We start from the raw sequence: 16,014 nt of genomic DNA, 5'->3' as shown, positions 1-16,014 counted from the left end.
CGAGCTTTCTGCCGTCCCCCGAATGGTGTCTGTGGGAGGCAAAGACAGCGCTCCAGCCCCTCTGCCAGTGCCCACAGCTCCCCATGGTGACCCTCGTGCCCACCACGGCCAGGCTTGCCCGGAGAGTCCTGCCCCAAAATCCTCTCCATCAGGCAGCCCCTCCTGGCCTTCCCCCTCTGAGCCCATGAGGAGTTGGCTGCGGTTTGCCTGGGGGTGCAGGAGGGATGCTCGGGGGCATGGTGGGTAGTGCTGGGGGGGGTGCAGGGGAGATGTGTGGGGGATATGGGGGCAAGTGCTAGAGGGATGCAGGGGGGAGGTGCAGTGGGAGATGCCTGTGAGGGTAGTGCAGAGAGATGGGGGGTGGGGGGATGCCTGGAGGGATGCAGGGGGAATGGGAGGGGGGTGATGCAGGCAGGATGCCCAGGGGTCAGTGCCAGGGGGCTGCAGGGGGGGCAGTGGTGGTGGGGGTTCAGGTTGGTTGCCCAGGGGGGTGCAGGGGGCTACCTGGGGAGCAGAGCCGGGGGACGCATGAGGGGTTGGCTGAGGGCATGCAGGGGGGATGCCCGGGGGGATGCGGGGGCACAAGGAGGATGCAGGAGGGCGCAGGGTTGTGCCTGGAGGGCAGTGCCGGGGAATGCAGAGGGATGCCGCGGGGTACAGGGGGTTGTCCAGGGACACGCAGGGGGGATGCAGGGGGGTGCCCAGGGAACAGCACCAGGGCATGCAGGGGGGATGCAGAGGGATACAGGGGGGGTTGTCCAAGAATGTGCAGGAGGGATGCAGCGGGATGCAGGGCATCGTCCGGGACATGTAGGGGGGATGCAGGGGAATGCAGGGGGTTGTCCAGGGACATGCAGGGGATTGTCTGGGGAGCAGCACTGGAGCACACAGGGGGGATGCAGGGGGTACAGGATGTTGCCCGGTGACATGTAGAGGGGATGCAGGGGGTTGTCCAGGGACCTGCAGGGGATTGTCTGGGGAGCAGCACTGGAGCACACAGGGGGGATGCAGGGGGTACAGGATGTTGCCCGGTGACATGTAGAGGGGATGCAGGGGGTTGTCCAGGGACCTGCAGGGGATTGTCTGGGGGGCTGCGTCGAGGCACGCAGGGGGGATGCAGAGGTGTAGAGAGGGGTTTCCGGGGAGCAGTACCGGGCCATGCAGGGGTGATGCAGGGGGTTGTCCGAGAAGCAGTACCGGGTACGCAGGGGGGCTGCAGGGGGCTGGAGGCGTCGCAGGAGGGATGCCCGGCGGCGGGCAGAGGGGCGCAGCGGGGTGCCCGGGAGCCGCCCCGGCCGCCGGGCGCCCGTTTTCCCGGCGCTGCTGCCCGGCCTGGCCCTCCCCGCCGCCTCCGCCTGCCCCCCCACCTCCCCCCCCCCCCGCCCCGAGCATCCCCCCGCCCCCGCCGGGCTCCGGGGCCGCTTTAAAAGGCGCAGCTCCCCGCTCCGCCCAGCTCGGCACCGCGGAGCGCACCATGCCCGCCGCAGCCGGCCCCGGCCCGGGGAGCGCGGTCGCCCCGCCGCCCGCCCGCCTCTGCCTGCTGGCCCTGGCGCTGCCGCTGGCGCTGCCCGGGCGCGGGGCCGCGGCCGAGCCCTCCCGCACCGTCTACACCAACCACTGGGCCGTGCGGGTGCGGGGGGGCCCCGCCGAGGCCGCCCGCCTCGCCGCCGCCTACGGGTACATCAGCCTGGGGCAGGTAAGGGGCAGCGGGGGGCGGGCAGGTGCCGGGGTACCGGGAGCGGGGGCTGCAGGGGGGCTTGCACCGGGAGCCTGCGGGGAGTCCCGGGGCCGCGGAGCTGTTGGGGGTCCCGGGAGCGGAGAGGCGCGGGGCGTCCCGGGGACCGTCGGGGCTCCCGGGAGCAGGAGCTGCAGGGGGACTTACACCGGGAGCCTGCCGGGGGTCCCGGGAGCTGCCGGGGGTCCCGCACTGTGGGTCCCGGCTTCGGGAAGCTGCCGGCGGTCCCGGCACCGGAGAGGCGAAGGGGGGTCCCGCGGAGCTGCCGGGTCTCCCGGAACCGGGGTGGTGCCGGGGGTCCCAGGACCGGGAGATGGGCCCCTCCAGGCCCCCGGAGCGGTCGGGATGAGGACGGTGCAGCGATGCTGGCCGAGCGCTTTGGCCCCGGGGGGCGGCCGGGCAGCCCCGACCCCGCTCCCCCCCCACCTCCCTGCGCAGAGCCGGGCGGCCGCTCCTCGGGGTGCCCTCGCCCCGCACAGCCCGCTCCCACACCGGCTGGGGGTTGCACAAGTTCCTCCCATCCCGGAAAGTTACATTTGTGGATTTAACAAACTTTGGACTCTCTGGCCCGGGTTTATCGGAGATTTTGGGAACACGAAGAACTTTTGCTTTCAATCCCCTGCAGCACAGGGATGGCTTAAAGGTGACTTTCATCACGGCAACTCCTTTTCTTCTCAATTTCTTCATCCTCTTTGTAAACCCAGACATGGGCTGGTGTGCTCGGAGTTTCCTCCGGAGTTTATCACCTCCTGCGCCGCCCGGCTGCTCAGCGCTTTTCTGGCTGGGTGGCACTTCAGGTTGTCTTCCTGCCCAAGGTGTCTCCTGGACTATAAATTATAACCTTGCTTTATATTGCAACCCTGCTTTTAAGTATAATTAAAGTCATGGGGTGCTGCATAAACAAATTTGAGGGGGGAGGCTGAATTGGGGACACTGTTCTCCTGCACTGGTGTCCGTGACCTCCTGCAGGTAATAACCCCTTGAGTCCCACCCTCCATCCCCTACCTGCCGTGCTCTGCTCTCGCCCCGCCAAGGAGAAAATCACTTGTATTGTTCAAATGCCTCTGTCACAGGGCTGGGTGAATGCGGTTGTGCAACCCAAAGGGCTTTTCGGTGTTTATCCCTGTTCAGCCAGAAAATATCTTGATTGAGCTTCCCACTCTCTCGATTTGCATCAGCCTAACGTCAGCTCCTGGTTTGGGGTTTTGCTGTGTCCCTTCCCCGCTGGAGCATCTACTCCCCCCCGGCATCCCAGCTTTCCTGAGCTCGTCCCCTTGATACCAGAGGCGTTTGGCCCATGGGCGCGACGTGGCCCCGCCGGAGCATCCCTCCCTCCCCCCTGAGCCCTTCCCCAGGGCAGCCCGGCGCAGGCTGGAGAGCAAGGGAAATATTTCTGTGGTTGCATCAGGGTGTTCCTGGCTCCCGCCTTTTCCGCGGATGGCGGATGCTGGGAGCTCGTGCACCGCTGGGGCTTCCCCAGCTGCTCTCAACGCCCTGCCTTCAGCTCTCTGGCCTCCCTGGACTTTTCCCACGGGGGCTCCTCCAGGGCAAAACCCCGAGGAACCGCTTTCGTGCGTGCTCACAGGTGACATTTGCTGCGTTGTGCTCGGGGTTCATGGTGCGCTGAGCCCCGCGGTGGCCTGGGTGTCCCCAGCTTCCCTCATTGCGTCCTCTGCTCATGGAGCTGCTGGGGATGGCACCGTCCCCAGCAAGATGTGTCCTCCCGGGGGGCCTGATCCTGCACAAAACCTGCTGGAAAGCCCTACCGAGGGCATATCACCCTGCCCTGGGGAGATGCTTGGGTGGAGGCAAGTGGTGGAGTCCAACATGGCGAGGGAGGAGGAGGGGTGACGGTCATGAAGGTGACCCAGCTGGGTGCAAGGGAGGCTCAGCCCTGCGTTGGTGGCTGGTGACCTCTTTTTCCTCCAAGATGCAATCCCAGGGGCTCCTGACGTGCTCCTGGCTGGCAAGGGCATCGCTGGGGTTTGCACACACAGGTGTCTGCCCTGTGTCCGAGCTGGGTCCCCGCGTGTTCCCATGCCCAACCTGTGCACCAAGCCACCCTTAAACCCTTCTGGGTCATGGCAGAGTGACATTTCCCTTGGGGAATCATTTGCATCAACTTCTAGTTAAGTGAAGCAAACAATTAAACAAAAGGAAAAGCTTTTACACCCCCAAACGCCTGCTCATTCTTCCCTGCCGGTCTTTGTTCACTGCGCTGTGCCGGGGCGAGCCGGGACAGGCCCTGGCCGAGGGCGCTGTGAGGGCTGTGCGGTGCTGGTGCCTCAGGCAGTGCCTCCACCGCCATCCTGGGGGTGGTGACAAGCTTGTTCCTATCCTGGTAACAGGATTGACATGATTTTTTCCTTGTGCGGTGTCCAACACAGTAAGTTTTGGGAGGGCTCGCATGTGTTCGGCAGTCTTACCTGCAGTGCGGGAGGCGGGCAGGATTCATTTTGGGCTGGAATTGGAGCTTTCCTGGATTCCTGTCATCTGGGGGATGCTGGAGCAATGGTGTCCTCACAGCCCTAGGCTCGGTCCTTACTGGGCTGAATCCAGCCGTGACTGTCTGAGAATGACATTTCTGAAGGCAGGAGCTCAGCAGCTGGAGCCCTTGTCCCCAGTGGGGATAGGTGGTGTCCCCAGGAGGGGAGCAGGCACGGCCTCCCCAGCCAGATCCGTCCTCCTGGAGGACGCCAGTGCCGATGCAGCTGCATTTTGCAGAAATGGGATGGTTTGGGTGAGATGCTGGAAGACTTTGCTACGATGGGGAGGGAAAGAATGGGCTCAGAAATGCCCTGACGGGCTCTAGTGCTGCCCTTCGTGGTGTCCAGCTCCCAAAAAACTCCCTTTTGCTATGTCTCATTAGCTACAAGCGATCTTGAACCTGCTTGAAATACTAATGGCTGTTAATGAGGCAAGGCAGGCTCTGGGCTCGTCTCCGCCTGGCAATGCATCGGGAGAGCTGGGTGCTGCTGCAGGAACACCTCCTGGGCGCCTCTCCCTGCCCCGGTGCCAGTTTTGGGGAGCTTGCAGGTGGCACTGGGATTTGGGGGAGAAGGGGAAAAGGGGAATGGGAAAGGAGATTGGGAGACAGCCAAACCCCTTGCAATCATACCTCTTTTTAACACTGTTAAGAACTGTATTTGTAGAGTAATTCCTGTTGGCAAGGACCTGTGGAGGTCTCTGGTCCACTCCCCCACTTAACTTTGAGGCTACAGCAGGCTGTGCAGAGCCTCAGCCAGGTGCAATTCGAAGCTCTCCAAGGATGGAGATCCCACCACCTCCCCAGGCCCATGTGTCAGCACCCTACACGAAGAATTACTGTCTTTATACCCAGATAGGATTTCTCCCCTTACTTGTTGCCTCTCATCCTTTTGCTGTGCGTCTCCATCTCTCTCTAACTGCCTGAGTCCCATCAGGGCCATGAGTAGCTCCTTCAGCTTCAAACTCTTCCCCATTTGGCTGGATGACATTGGCAGGTGTGTGGTTTTTTGGAAGCGGAGCCATCGACGCCCTCAGCATAGTGACGATGGCTTTGCAGGGTGCGAAACGTGTTCACGTTGCTTCTGGCTTGCTCCACCTGCAGCCCACCTGAGCTGGGCAGCACCAGCCAGGGCTACCTCTGCCTCAATTAACGGGGGGGGGGGGGGAGAAAACCACCTCATTTTTGTCGAGGTATAAATTCAAGTTGCCTCAAAATCCTCAAGTTTCCTCTGAAACTTCAGCCCAAAACTGCGAATCAATTGGGAAAATTAAAATCAATCCTTGTGGAAATAAGAAGCTCCCGTGCACGTTCTCGGGAGAAGTTAGATGTCCAAAAAAATCAAGTTCGATAGTTGTAAATGCACTTGGGGAGGGAACGAGCATGTCTGGAGGTACTCGGCGTGGTCTCCTGGGCTTCAGGTGGGTGGGCTTTGTAACTGCAGTTGGTGGCAACCTGGATTATGTCCTCTGCAGTGGAGCTGGGACCTTTCAGCGTGGGCAGCTGTATTCTGGCTGGTCGGGAGCTGATGGGTACGCTTGCTCGTCTAGGTAGCCAGGAAGGATCAGCCCTTGGTAAAGTCCTGCTCCGCTGCGTTTTCCAGCATCCCCATCACCGTGGCCACGGGGCTGTGGCCTCGCTGGTGGGGTACGCAGGAGAAAACCCAACTCTCTTGGGCGTCTCCCATCCCCAGGGGTGGCATTGTGGAGCCCTCACTGAGCTGACTGACCTCAAGGAGGAGAACAAATACTTCTCCATTAAAAAAAAAGGCATTTTAAAATTTTTCTCCTTAGAATACCTTAGGTGGAAGGGGGCCTCTGGAGGCCACCGGGTCCAACCTCTGCTCAGAGCGGGGCCGGCTTTCAAGGTAGCCCCAACATGAGAAGGTTTTCCTTATTTTTCCTTCCATAAATCCCAGGAGGATAAAGAACCTGGGGCACAGGGTGCTTTTCCTGCTGCTCTGGCCACGTATCCCCAGGGCCTGGGATGGGGTCATCTCCCTCCCTGTCCTCTTGCTGATTTGCATCACGTGGTAATTTTGCATTTATTTCCGAAAAGCCCCGTGCCCGCTCCGGTGGGGAACAGAAGCGCTTCTTCAGCTGATGCTTGTTTATAGAGCGTGATCCTGTTACGACTTTCAGCCAGAGGGACCGGAGATGAGAATAAACTGAATATTATAAACCTGCAAACTGCAGGCTGAGCCGGCGGATGTGGAGCTGAACCACCCGGGCTGCGGGATCGGGATTTCCAGGCAGAGTGAGCAAGAGGCAGGGTGGCCTCGTGCAAGGTTTCCCTAAAATATGGGGAGGTTGGAGCATCCTCCTTCCCTTTCCTAGGTATGAGTGTGTTTGAGGAATGGGTTTTAAAAGCCAAATGCAGGTTGCAATGAGCAACTGCTTTGCATGTAGATGTTAAAAAAAATGCACAGCTATGCTGTAATGCAAAGAAAAGGAGGGGGCGAGGGGGGGGTTAAATGAACTTGAGTGGAAACAAATTACAAAAATCACTAACGGCAGTAAAGTTGGTGAAATGACATTCTGGCATAAAAGGCAGAACAAAACTAATTAAATATTTAATGCTCATAAGAGGCACTGGCACATCTCAGTGTATTAAGTGTGATAAAGATGTAAGTAGTTGTCATCATCTGCTTCAGCATCTGGTCCGGACAAGCCTGTTTGCTCCCCCCTGTCCCATTGCAGCCAGCCCTGGTCTGGCCTCGGGGACGTCACCCTGGCCCCTGGGTCACACGTGGCCTCAGGGATGTCACCCCAGCTCCTGGGCCACAGATGGGGGCTCCCTGGCTCCCTGCAGCATCCAGCAACTGGCCATGGGACAGTTTTTCTGGGGAAAGAAAACCAACCTCAGGGAAAAGGGAATTTATAGCAGAGACCCAATTTGTACCAAAATTGTGTGACCTGGGAGCCGCATGCCAGTGAGTGCAGCTTTTGGGTCATTCCCATCCCTGCGGCTATGAATCCCTGTGGGATTCTCGTCACAAGGTGCCTGGCCAAGATCGCCTAGCTCGTTGTGTAGCCCCGGGACTTTATCCGTGCTTTTGGGATGGAAAAAGAGGAGTTGTGGCATCTCCAGCTGCTGGGATGAGAGGGCTGGAGGCAGCGCAGCCACCCTGGGGCTTGGCAGGGTGGCGTAGCTGGCACGGTGTTTTCCCACAAATGCGGGACATTTCAGCTCCGTGCAAGAAAAAAAAAGGGCAAAAACTTGTAAAAGAGGAGCATGGGGCTTCCCCGAGCTGAAGGGAGCCAGTGGGGCTGCCTCTCCCAGCTCACCTTCACTCCCAGGCTGCACTTACTGCTGGGGAGGGACTCTAGGCTGGGGCATGTATTATACATCCCTTGGGAAGGATGGTTGGTTTGCTTGGAGAGATTTTTTTTTTTGACTCCTCCTGCTGCCGTCCTTGACTCCAGGCTAAGCGCATTTATATCCCGTGCTTCCCAGGAGCATCCCAGGGCTAGCAGGGATCGCATTCACCTCTCCTTATGGGGCTGTTCTTGCTGCCGGGGCGGAGCCGGAGCGTCGGGTGGGGAAAGGCAGTGCGATGACACACAGCTCTCCTGGCTCCACCACAGCTGCTGAGCTCATCTTTAGCTCATTATTTCTGCTTGGGAGCTGATGGAAGGCAGTTTGCAAAGATGCATTTAATGGGTGAAAATTCATAGAAATGTTTTCCGGGCTCTGTTGTGCCAGTGCAGCATCTGGCCACCAGCTCTGTTTGCCACGGTGGTGGCACCAGGTTTAGTGCCAGCATCCTGCATCCCCTCCCTGAAGCCCGGCTTTGCCAGGGATCTTTGTGTGAGCAAGGGATTTGTGGTGCGGGGCACAGCTGCACCGATGCACAAAGGGATGCTGCCGGCACTGAAATGGGGGGCAACCACAGGAAAACCTGATTTTTTTTAAAAAAAGCCTCTCTTTTTGCAGATCGGGAGCTTGGAAAACTACTACCACTTTCACCACAGCAAGACGTTTAAGCGCTCAACACTGAGCAGTCGGGGACCACACAACTTCCTCCGCATGGACCCCAAGGTATGGGGCCGGGCAGCCCGGGGTCCCTCAGCCTCTGTGGGGGCTGGTGGGATGGGGGTCCCCGCTTCCCCCGGAGGAGCCTCTTGGCTTGGTCTGGGTCAAGCGTGAGCCCAAGCATCTTGTGATGACATGTTATCCTTGAACCACAGCCCTGTGCATGCACAGGGTGACTCATTGGACATGGGTACGTCGATCGGTGATGAAAAATACTTAGAAGTGACTAAACGCTAACATCTGCCTGAAAGCCAGGAGGAAGAAAAGGGGGAAAAAAGCCTTCCAGGATAGAAAGGCTGTTGCATGCTTGGGGTGTTGATCCAGTTGCCACAACACTTGCTGCCTCAATGGTTGCTATGTGTGAAATCCTTGGCAATAGCTCTGCATTGCTTTTTCCTAGAGCAAGCATCCGAAGGGATTTTCAGTACAGCTGAATTGACAAAAGTAATGGCGGGGGGGGGAAGGCAAGGAGGGACAGGCGGGACCTGGGTGAGCTGGGCTCGGGGTGGCGGGGAAGGGCTGCAGCTCTGCCTCGACTTTCCTCCTCCCTAAGCTCCACACGGCGCCTGAGCCCTGCGAGATGCTACTTCTGCAGAGCAGGGGAAGGGTTAATGTGTGTTCGGGGAAAGGGTGAAATAAATGCAGAAAAAAACATTGCAATGAACGCACCCATGCTACAGTGAGCTGCTGGTGCTTGCACTGATGCCCGGCCACCCTTGGGATGCTCCGGCCACCCTTGGGATGCTCCCAACTCCCAAGACATTTCCAACCCACCCAGCACAGCACATCCCATCCACATCTCTCCAGACCCACACAGCAACCCTGCTTTCCCCAGGCAGCCAGCTTTCCAGAGAGATTTGCTGTTAAATATTTGGACAGGGTCTGTAGCACATTTCTGAGGAGGCACACGCATGGCTGCTACGAAGCAGCGGCGTTGCTGGCAGGGGAAACCTCAGCGAGGGGAGCATGGGTGCGCTGGAAGTGCGCTGGGCTCTTAGGGATGTGCACAGGCATCCCAGCAAATGATTAATTCAGCTCTGCAATTGAAACACCTCCATTTAAATGAGTCTAGTTAGAATGCAAACCAAATCAATTGGCTTTTAGTCTTCTTAACATTTACCTTACCTTGCTCTATGGACTGCAAGCTACAGCAATTAGCTCCCGTTCTCTTAATCCTTTGTTACCACTCAGAGTTCAAGACCTCTTGGCATGTGTTGTCTCTCCCCCTCTCTCATGCACATTTGCAAATCGTTTTGGGTAAGTCTCAGCATTTGGACGGCACTGGCTTAACATGTGCGATGCAGGAAAACATCACTGTGATGCATGAGGAAATGCAAGCTGGAATAGTGAAGATGGAAACAAATCTTGCAGAAATCCCAAAGGACCAGCATATTCAATCATTTGCAGATGTTGGGTGGTTCGTGCCTTCCAGGGTCTATTGTTTCCAGTGCCATTATTTATCGGTTTGTTCTGCCGTGGGGGTCGGTAGCACGAGGGCTGGGCATCACCTGGGGTCCTGGTCCCCGTGGGACCACGCTGCTGCCGAGCTCCCCTCTTGCCCCAAGAGACCCCCGCGGCCAGCAGCTGCTCCGTTCAGGGCTGATATGAGCCAAGTGACATGGCAGGTGATTGAAGGGGAGGAGAGATGAGCAAATCCAGCAGTTTTGGCAGCAGGTCGTGGTGGCGAGAGTAAGAGGCGTGGAGGTGCAATGGGGTGCAGAGCGGGGTCATGCCATGCTGTGCCGCCCCTCGTATGGGCTCATCTTGCAACTCTCATTGCCGTAAACTTTCCCAGCTCGCTGGGATGCTCCTGTTGGTCTTTGCAGTGCTTGAGCGTTCAACCTCACTGCTCTGGTCTCTTACTCCTCATCAGAGGATATCACGGCCTCAGGCCCTGTGCCGCTGGCCATGTACCATAGCAAAATCAACCCCACCTAAATTATTTCTGCCATGCTTTATGGCAAATATGTGCTGGAGCCATCTGGTTTGTCTTGGATCTCTGCTTTAATTCCTGCACATCCACTGGAATAAGTCAAGCTATTGCTTTTCTGGAGCTGTAAAGGGAGTTTCATCCTCGCCTATACTGGTTACCGTGTTTGGTGGAGCTACCCTGGGTGGCTGGATCCAGGCATCACCCACTGAAAACCTCAAAGTAAGGGGGAATATAAAAAGCTGCCCCTCTGTTTCCATCAAGGGTGAAGGGTTCGGCTCAGTGGTACCTGTGCCTCCTCGCAGGGTCTTTGGTGCCATTCACGGTCGCCTCGTTATTGCTAATTAGGATTTGCAAGGGTAGAGCAGGGACGCTCCGGGCTCAGGACTGTGTTGTAACAGTTTTGGCCATTTCTACTAGTAAAAAGACTCTTTTTTTTTTTTTTTTTTTTTTAATTTCCGAGAAGCTTCTCCCCCCTAAATGAGTGATGGAAGTCGATCCGAGTTTCACAAGCCGCGGGAGCCGTTGCAGGGATGCCCCGGGCTCCTTCCTGCTCGCCCGTTGTCTTCCCACGCCAGCCACATCAATTGTGGCAATTTAGCAAACCCCCCTTGAAATCAATGCTGTTAAACTGCTGATTTCTCTGTGTCCACACAAGACTTCTCCATCGACTCCCGGCTGGCAGCGCTGGGGTCGATCAGGAGCGTGTTTAAGATGAAGACATCCCCGCGAGGCACCGCAGCTCCTGGCAAAACCCCGCGAAATCCCACATCTTCCCATTGTTCCTGCATCCAGCAATGCCGCAGGGAAAGGCGATAGCTGTGACTCGGGCAGTGAGACCCATGGTAACGCTGCTAAGGAGTGCTGCTTTAAGGAGAAAAGCTGGGTATTCGGGCCGTATCTTCTATTTAATGTATTTATTTTTTTTTAACTAGACCGTGAAGTTGTATTTTTGCTTCCAATGCTTAAATCCATCATCATATAAGCAAAGCAGCATGCTGTCATCAGCCAAGGCAGCATGGAAACTCATTTTTCTATGAAATATATTTTTTTTTTCTTTCAACAGTTTGGGGTTTTTTTAAATATATATGTTTAAAAACCAAGCTCTAGGCTGGAAACTGTCAGGTTTCTGATATGCACAGTTCCCCATCCACCTCCATCCAAGTCAGAAAGCTATAAACCATGCAAGAAGAACTCGGTTCAGCCGACAGTTTCACATAAATGAGCCCAACAAAAATTTGCATTTTGGATTTTTATTCTTTTCATTACAAAACCTTAGTCACAAGAACAGAGACATCCCCACGAGCAGCTCTGCTGTTCCCAAAAGACCCCGAGCCGTCGGGAAGAAAGCGTCCGGCAAGGAGGGATGTGCTGCAGAGCCCTCCCAGCTCCTCGGCTGGTGCCTCCCTTCTCCCCCCAGCATAAGCACGTGTAAAGATTTGGTCTATAAATTATTTTTACAACCTATTTTCAATAAACCTGGGTTTCATCTCCATGCTAAAGACAGGACAGCCCTTTTTGTGGGCAATAAAGGGTCTGGGGGGGGAACACTTGCCAGGGACGGGATGCGGCTGCTCCCAAACCGGCACCTTAGGCAGCTCCTGCTGCAGTGGCGTGGGCAAACATCAGTGTTTCCCAATCCCGGCCTTTTCCGGCTCATTTTCCGTTTGATCTCTTCACGTGTCATGCCCCACTGAAAAGCAAACAAATGTCAGAGCGGTCGGCCCCAAGGCCGCCTTGCCTGCAGCCGGTGCCAAAAACGCCTCTCCAGAGCCGGCCACATCCCCCGAGACCTGCCATGGCCATGTGTCGTCGTCCCGTATTTTTGAGAAACACATGTTGTGCTTGGGTGAAGCCCCCAATATTATTTTATCAGGAGGAGAAGAGCTCGAAGGATGAGCAGCCCTGGAGCTGGGTGGTGAAGTCTCGGGGCTGAGTTGCGGCTGCTGCCTCCTCGCCAGGGGAATGATCAGCCCCAAAATTAAGCCAAGCACCTGAGTCTTCTCCAACACTTTGACTAAATGCTTAAATATGTGGTTTGTCTCCAGAGGGCTTCAGCGCATGCTTCAGCGCTTCGTTAAGCTGGGGGGGTTTAGGCACGTGCTTGGAGGTGACGTTGTTTATGCTCAAGGGTTTTGCTGCACCAGGAGAGGAATCTGGTCCCTGGATCAAAGACCACAAAGAGCTGAGCTTGCCCCATCCGTCTGTTCATCCACCCTTTATTCCCCCAAAATGAAGCCACTATCTCCGCAGCAGCCCTGACAAAGGAGCCAGAGGTGTTTGCTGATGCGTGGGGTGACGCTGGGATGGGTCCAGGCTGCAGTTCGCACCGCTTCCACATCCCACGTCCCATTTTAGTGGGTGATGCTGGGCTCTGTGCCTGTGGGTGATGCCAGGCTCTGTGCCCGTGGGTGATGCCAGGCTCTGTGCCCGTGGGTGATGCCGGGCTCTGTGCCCATGGGTGATGCCAGGCTCTGTGCCCATGGGTGATGATGGGCTCTGTGCCTGCGGGCGATGCCAGGCTCTGTGCCTGCGGGCGATGCTGGGCTCTATGCCCATGGGTGATGCTGGGCTCTGTGCCTGCAGGTGATGCTGGGCTCTGTGCCTGTGGGTGATGCCGGGCTCTGTGCCCATGGGTGATGCCAGGCTCTGTGCCCATGGGCGATGCCGGGCTCTGTGCCCACGGGTGATGCCAGGCTCTGTGCCCATGGGCGATGCCGGGCTCTGTGCCCATGGGTGATGATGGGCTCTGTGCCTGCAGGCGATGCCAGGCTCTGTGCCCATGGGTGATGCTGGGCTCTGTGCCCGTGGGTGATGCCGGGCTCTGTGCCTGCAGGCAATGCTGGGCTCTGTGCCCAGGGGCGATGCCGGGCTCTGTGCCCAGGGGCAATGCCAGGCTCTGTGCCCATGGGCGATGCCGGGCTCTGTGCCCAGGGGTGATGCTGACCCGTGGCTCTGCTTGCAGGTGGACTGGCTGCAGCAGCAGGAGGTGAAGCGGCGAGTGAAGAGGCAGGTCCGAGGTGAGCCGCACACCCTGCCCTTCAATGACCCAGTGTGGCCCAACATGTGGTACCTGGTGAGTATCTCCCCTCCACCACCCTGCAAGGAACCTGCTGCTTTACAGGGGAGTTAATTTATTTTTAATCAAACGCGTCATCAATCTTTGCTCAGCCCGTCCAGTAATGAAACACCTTAATATCAGTGAATGTGCTTGGCAGCAGGATTTTGAAATTGTAAATTAATACACAAGAGAGTCTAGTTTTAAGTGTTTCACCATCATTAGCAGCTCCTTGTTGTGGTCTGCACAGGGAAGGCTTGGGAGCAGCAGCACTGCAGCACCGATGCATTTTACCCATCCAAGAGCTGCAACCATCTATTTACAATATCATTTTTCTCCTGCCTGCTTCATCGATCTGTATTTGACAGGGAAATTCATTGAAAATTAAGCGCAGAAAGGAAATGAGCACTTCAAAACCGAAGAGCCCGCAGTACTTGAAATGGAAGAGGAAAAGAATAATAGGGAGAGAGCGTTGCCTGGATTAACGGCAGTGGAGTAAAGTTATAACAAATCTACGAGTTATATGGCAGGGGGTGGGATGTAAATATATTTTCTGGTTGATTAAATGGGCTCGCAGCCTGGCTGCTTGCTTAGATGGGCTGAAATGGGGTTGCAGCCCTTTTGCAGCTTGTGCTTGCTGTGTTTCCCCCTGTAGCACTGCGGTGATAAAAGCAGTCGCTGCAGGTCGGAGATGAACGTCCTGGCAGCCTGGCAGAGGGGCTACACTGGCAAAAATGTGGTGGTCACCATCCTCGATGACGGCATAGAGAGGAACCACCCCGACCTCCTGCAAAACTATGTAAGTTGGGGGATGGACGGGCTGGGGATGGATGGGCTGGGGCTGGTCCTCACGGTGAATTGTTTTATGGAGAATTCCAATGTATAAACACAGTTTAAATCTGTGCACTGGCATATTAGAAGAAAAGAGGTTTTTTTAAAAAGCTCAAGATGTTTTTAAGAAGAAAATTAGGTTTTTGGACAAAGAAGGTCTGGGGGAAACTCCCTTTGCAGCTACCTGGGAAGAGGCCGCCTCCCTCCGGCCAAAAACCTGCATGAACCCACTCAGCCTCAGCTCAAACCCCAAATGGCCATGGTGGTGGGGAGGACGGTGCCGGACCCAGCAGGATTTGGGGTTTGGAGGAGCTGTCTCCGGTGGGAGCAGGATGTTTCCCCCTGGGCAGCCATCTCCCAGCAGGGGCTGCAGCCCAAAACTATTTGTCTTGAGCAAATAGTCGGAAACTAAGTGGAAAATGGCATTTACTGCCCATCTGGCTGTGGGCAAAGTGGGACCGCGCCGCTGCCGAGGCCACTTTGTCCCGCGCCATGCTGATAAGTCAAATCTAATGGCGGCAACGTGTTTTCAGGACCCTCTTGCAAGCTACGATGTCAATGGGAATGACCACGACCCGACTCCACGCTACGATGCCAGCAACGAGAATAAGTACGTGATGCTAATTGCCGTGGAGCCAGTGGCCGGGGTGCACGGGGGTCCCCGGCTGGGTGTCCCCCTTGGGGTATCTTCCAGATCCGTGGCCTTTCCCCGTCCACAGCACTGCAGAGGATGCTGCATTATGGGCTTTGCATAGGGTCATTGCATTTAATGCAAATCCAGCCCACGGCAACCACGCTAATTGCTAACAAACCGTCGAGCCATCAAGTGACGGCACTGGGGGGTTCCTCGCCGTGGTCAGGGATTAAACCACGTGGGTCGGGCTACGTGGCTTAGATGTCAAAACTTGGATGCACTTTTTGTGCTTCGGTTAAAGCGGGACAGGCACGTGGTGGTATGTGTGGAAAGGAAACAGGAATGCAAAAAGCAGATTGCATCTAGGTGCAAGATGCAAAGAGCAAATTGCATCTAGGTCCAAAATGCAAAGAGCAAATTGCGTCTAGGAGCAAGATGCAAAGAGCAGATTGCATCTAGGTGCAAAATGCAAACAACAAATTGCTTTCTGCATTAGTTTCCTCCATTCCCCAGCCCTTGCTGTGGGTTTTGGATAAGGGCTCTGCAGCTCGTGGGGCACTTTCTTCCACCACTCTGGCCTCAGGACTGTTTTCTGGGTGCTGGGTGGGGGGTGGCCAGAGGGATCCTTCACCACGGGACGTCAGCTCATGGGGGATTTCTCTTTGCAGGCACGGCACTCGCTGCGCAGGGGAAGTGGCGGCGGTGGCGAACAACTCGTACTGCATCGTGGGCATTGCCTACAACGCACGCATCGGAGGTGAGGCTGGCGCCTGCCTGCAGCTCCCCTGCCCTTTGCCGTCCCCCCGAGGGACTGTGGCCTCCCTGGTCATGCCAACGAGCTCCCAGGGCGGGTGGTGGGATGCTGTTCTCCCAGATATTGCCAGGAGAGAGTCTCCTCCTTGGTGCCCCGGCTGCAGGGAGCCCCAGGGGGGCTTGGGGGAGGATGGGTGACACAGGGTGCAGGGGACGCCGGCTCCATGTATTTTGGGGTGGAAACCTGCTTGGGCGGCATCCTCGCTGTGAGGATGCGTGTGGATTGAGGATGTGGTGGTATCACCCCAAAAGTTCACAGCTGCTCTCAGGCGGGGCTGGCGTTTTTGTGGTGGTTGCGTTTGATATGGTTGGCAGCGCCGGTTTAGCTTCAGAGCTGAAATCGCTTGTTTGTGAGGTTAATGTCTGCAGATGAGCCGCCCAGAAGGGGTGGGTCTGGGGAGACCCCCAAAATACCTTTGTTGGGAAAACACCAAGGAAGTGGGGGGCCGGGGCTGCGCAGGGTGGGAGGACCTTTGCAGAGTCCCTCAAATAA

The 16,014-nt window shown here is 56.7% G+C and overlaps 1 protein-coding gene across 2 annotated transcripts in view; it reads left to right on the top strand.

The window, feature by feature from the left end:
* The first annotated feature begins 1,474 nt into the window (after positions 1 to 1,474).
* Positions 1,475 to 16,014, top strand: part of PCSK6 (proprotein convertase subtilisin/kexin type 6) — a 38,144-nt gene continuing 23,604 nt past the window's right edge. For both annotated transcript variants that reach the window (XR_012996169.1, XM_076348047.1), the window contains exons 1-6: positions 1,475 to 1,696; positions 8,157 to 8,261; positions 13,151 to 13,261; positions 13,899 to 14,042; positions 14,608 to 14,684; positions 15,377 to 15,465. Coding sequence is in view for 1 of the 2 variants with exons in the window: in XM_076348047.1 (XP_076204162.1) it covers positions 1,475 to 1,696; positions 8,157 to 8,261; positions 13,151 to 13,261; positions 13,899 to 14,042; positions 14,608 to 14,684; positions 15,377 to 15,465 (748 nt within the window). In the remaining variant the exon portion in view is untranslated. The remainder of the gene's footprint in view (positions 1,697 to 8,156; positions 8,262 to 13,150; positions 13,262 to 13,898; positions 14,043 to 14,607; positions 14,685 to 15,376; positions 15,466 to 16,014) is intronic.

The sequence above is a fragment of the Aptenodytes patagonicus genome, chromosome 10 (assembly GCF_965638725.1).
Source record: "Aptenodytes patagonicus chromosome 10, bAptPat1.pri.cur, whole genome shotgun sequence".
Taxonomy (NCBI): Eukaryota; Metazoa; Chordata; class Aves; order Sphenisciformes; family Spheniscidae; genus Aptenodytes; species Aptenodytes patagonicus.
The sequence above is the reverse complement of the archived record's forward strand: the minus strand, read 5'-3'. Positions and strand labels throughout refer to the sequence as shown.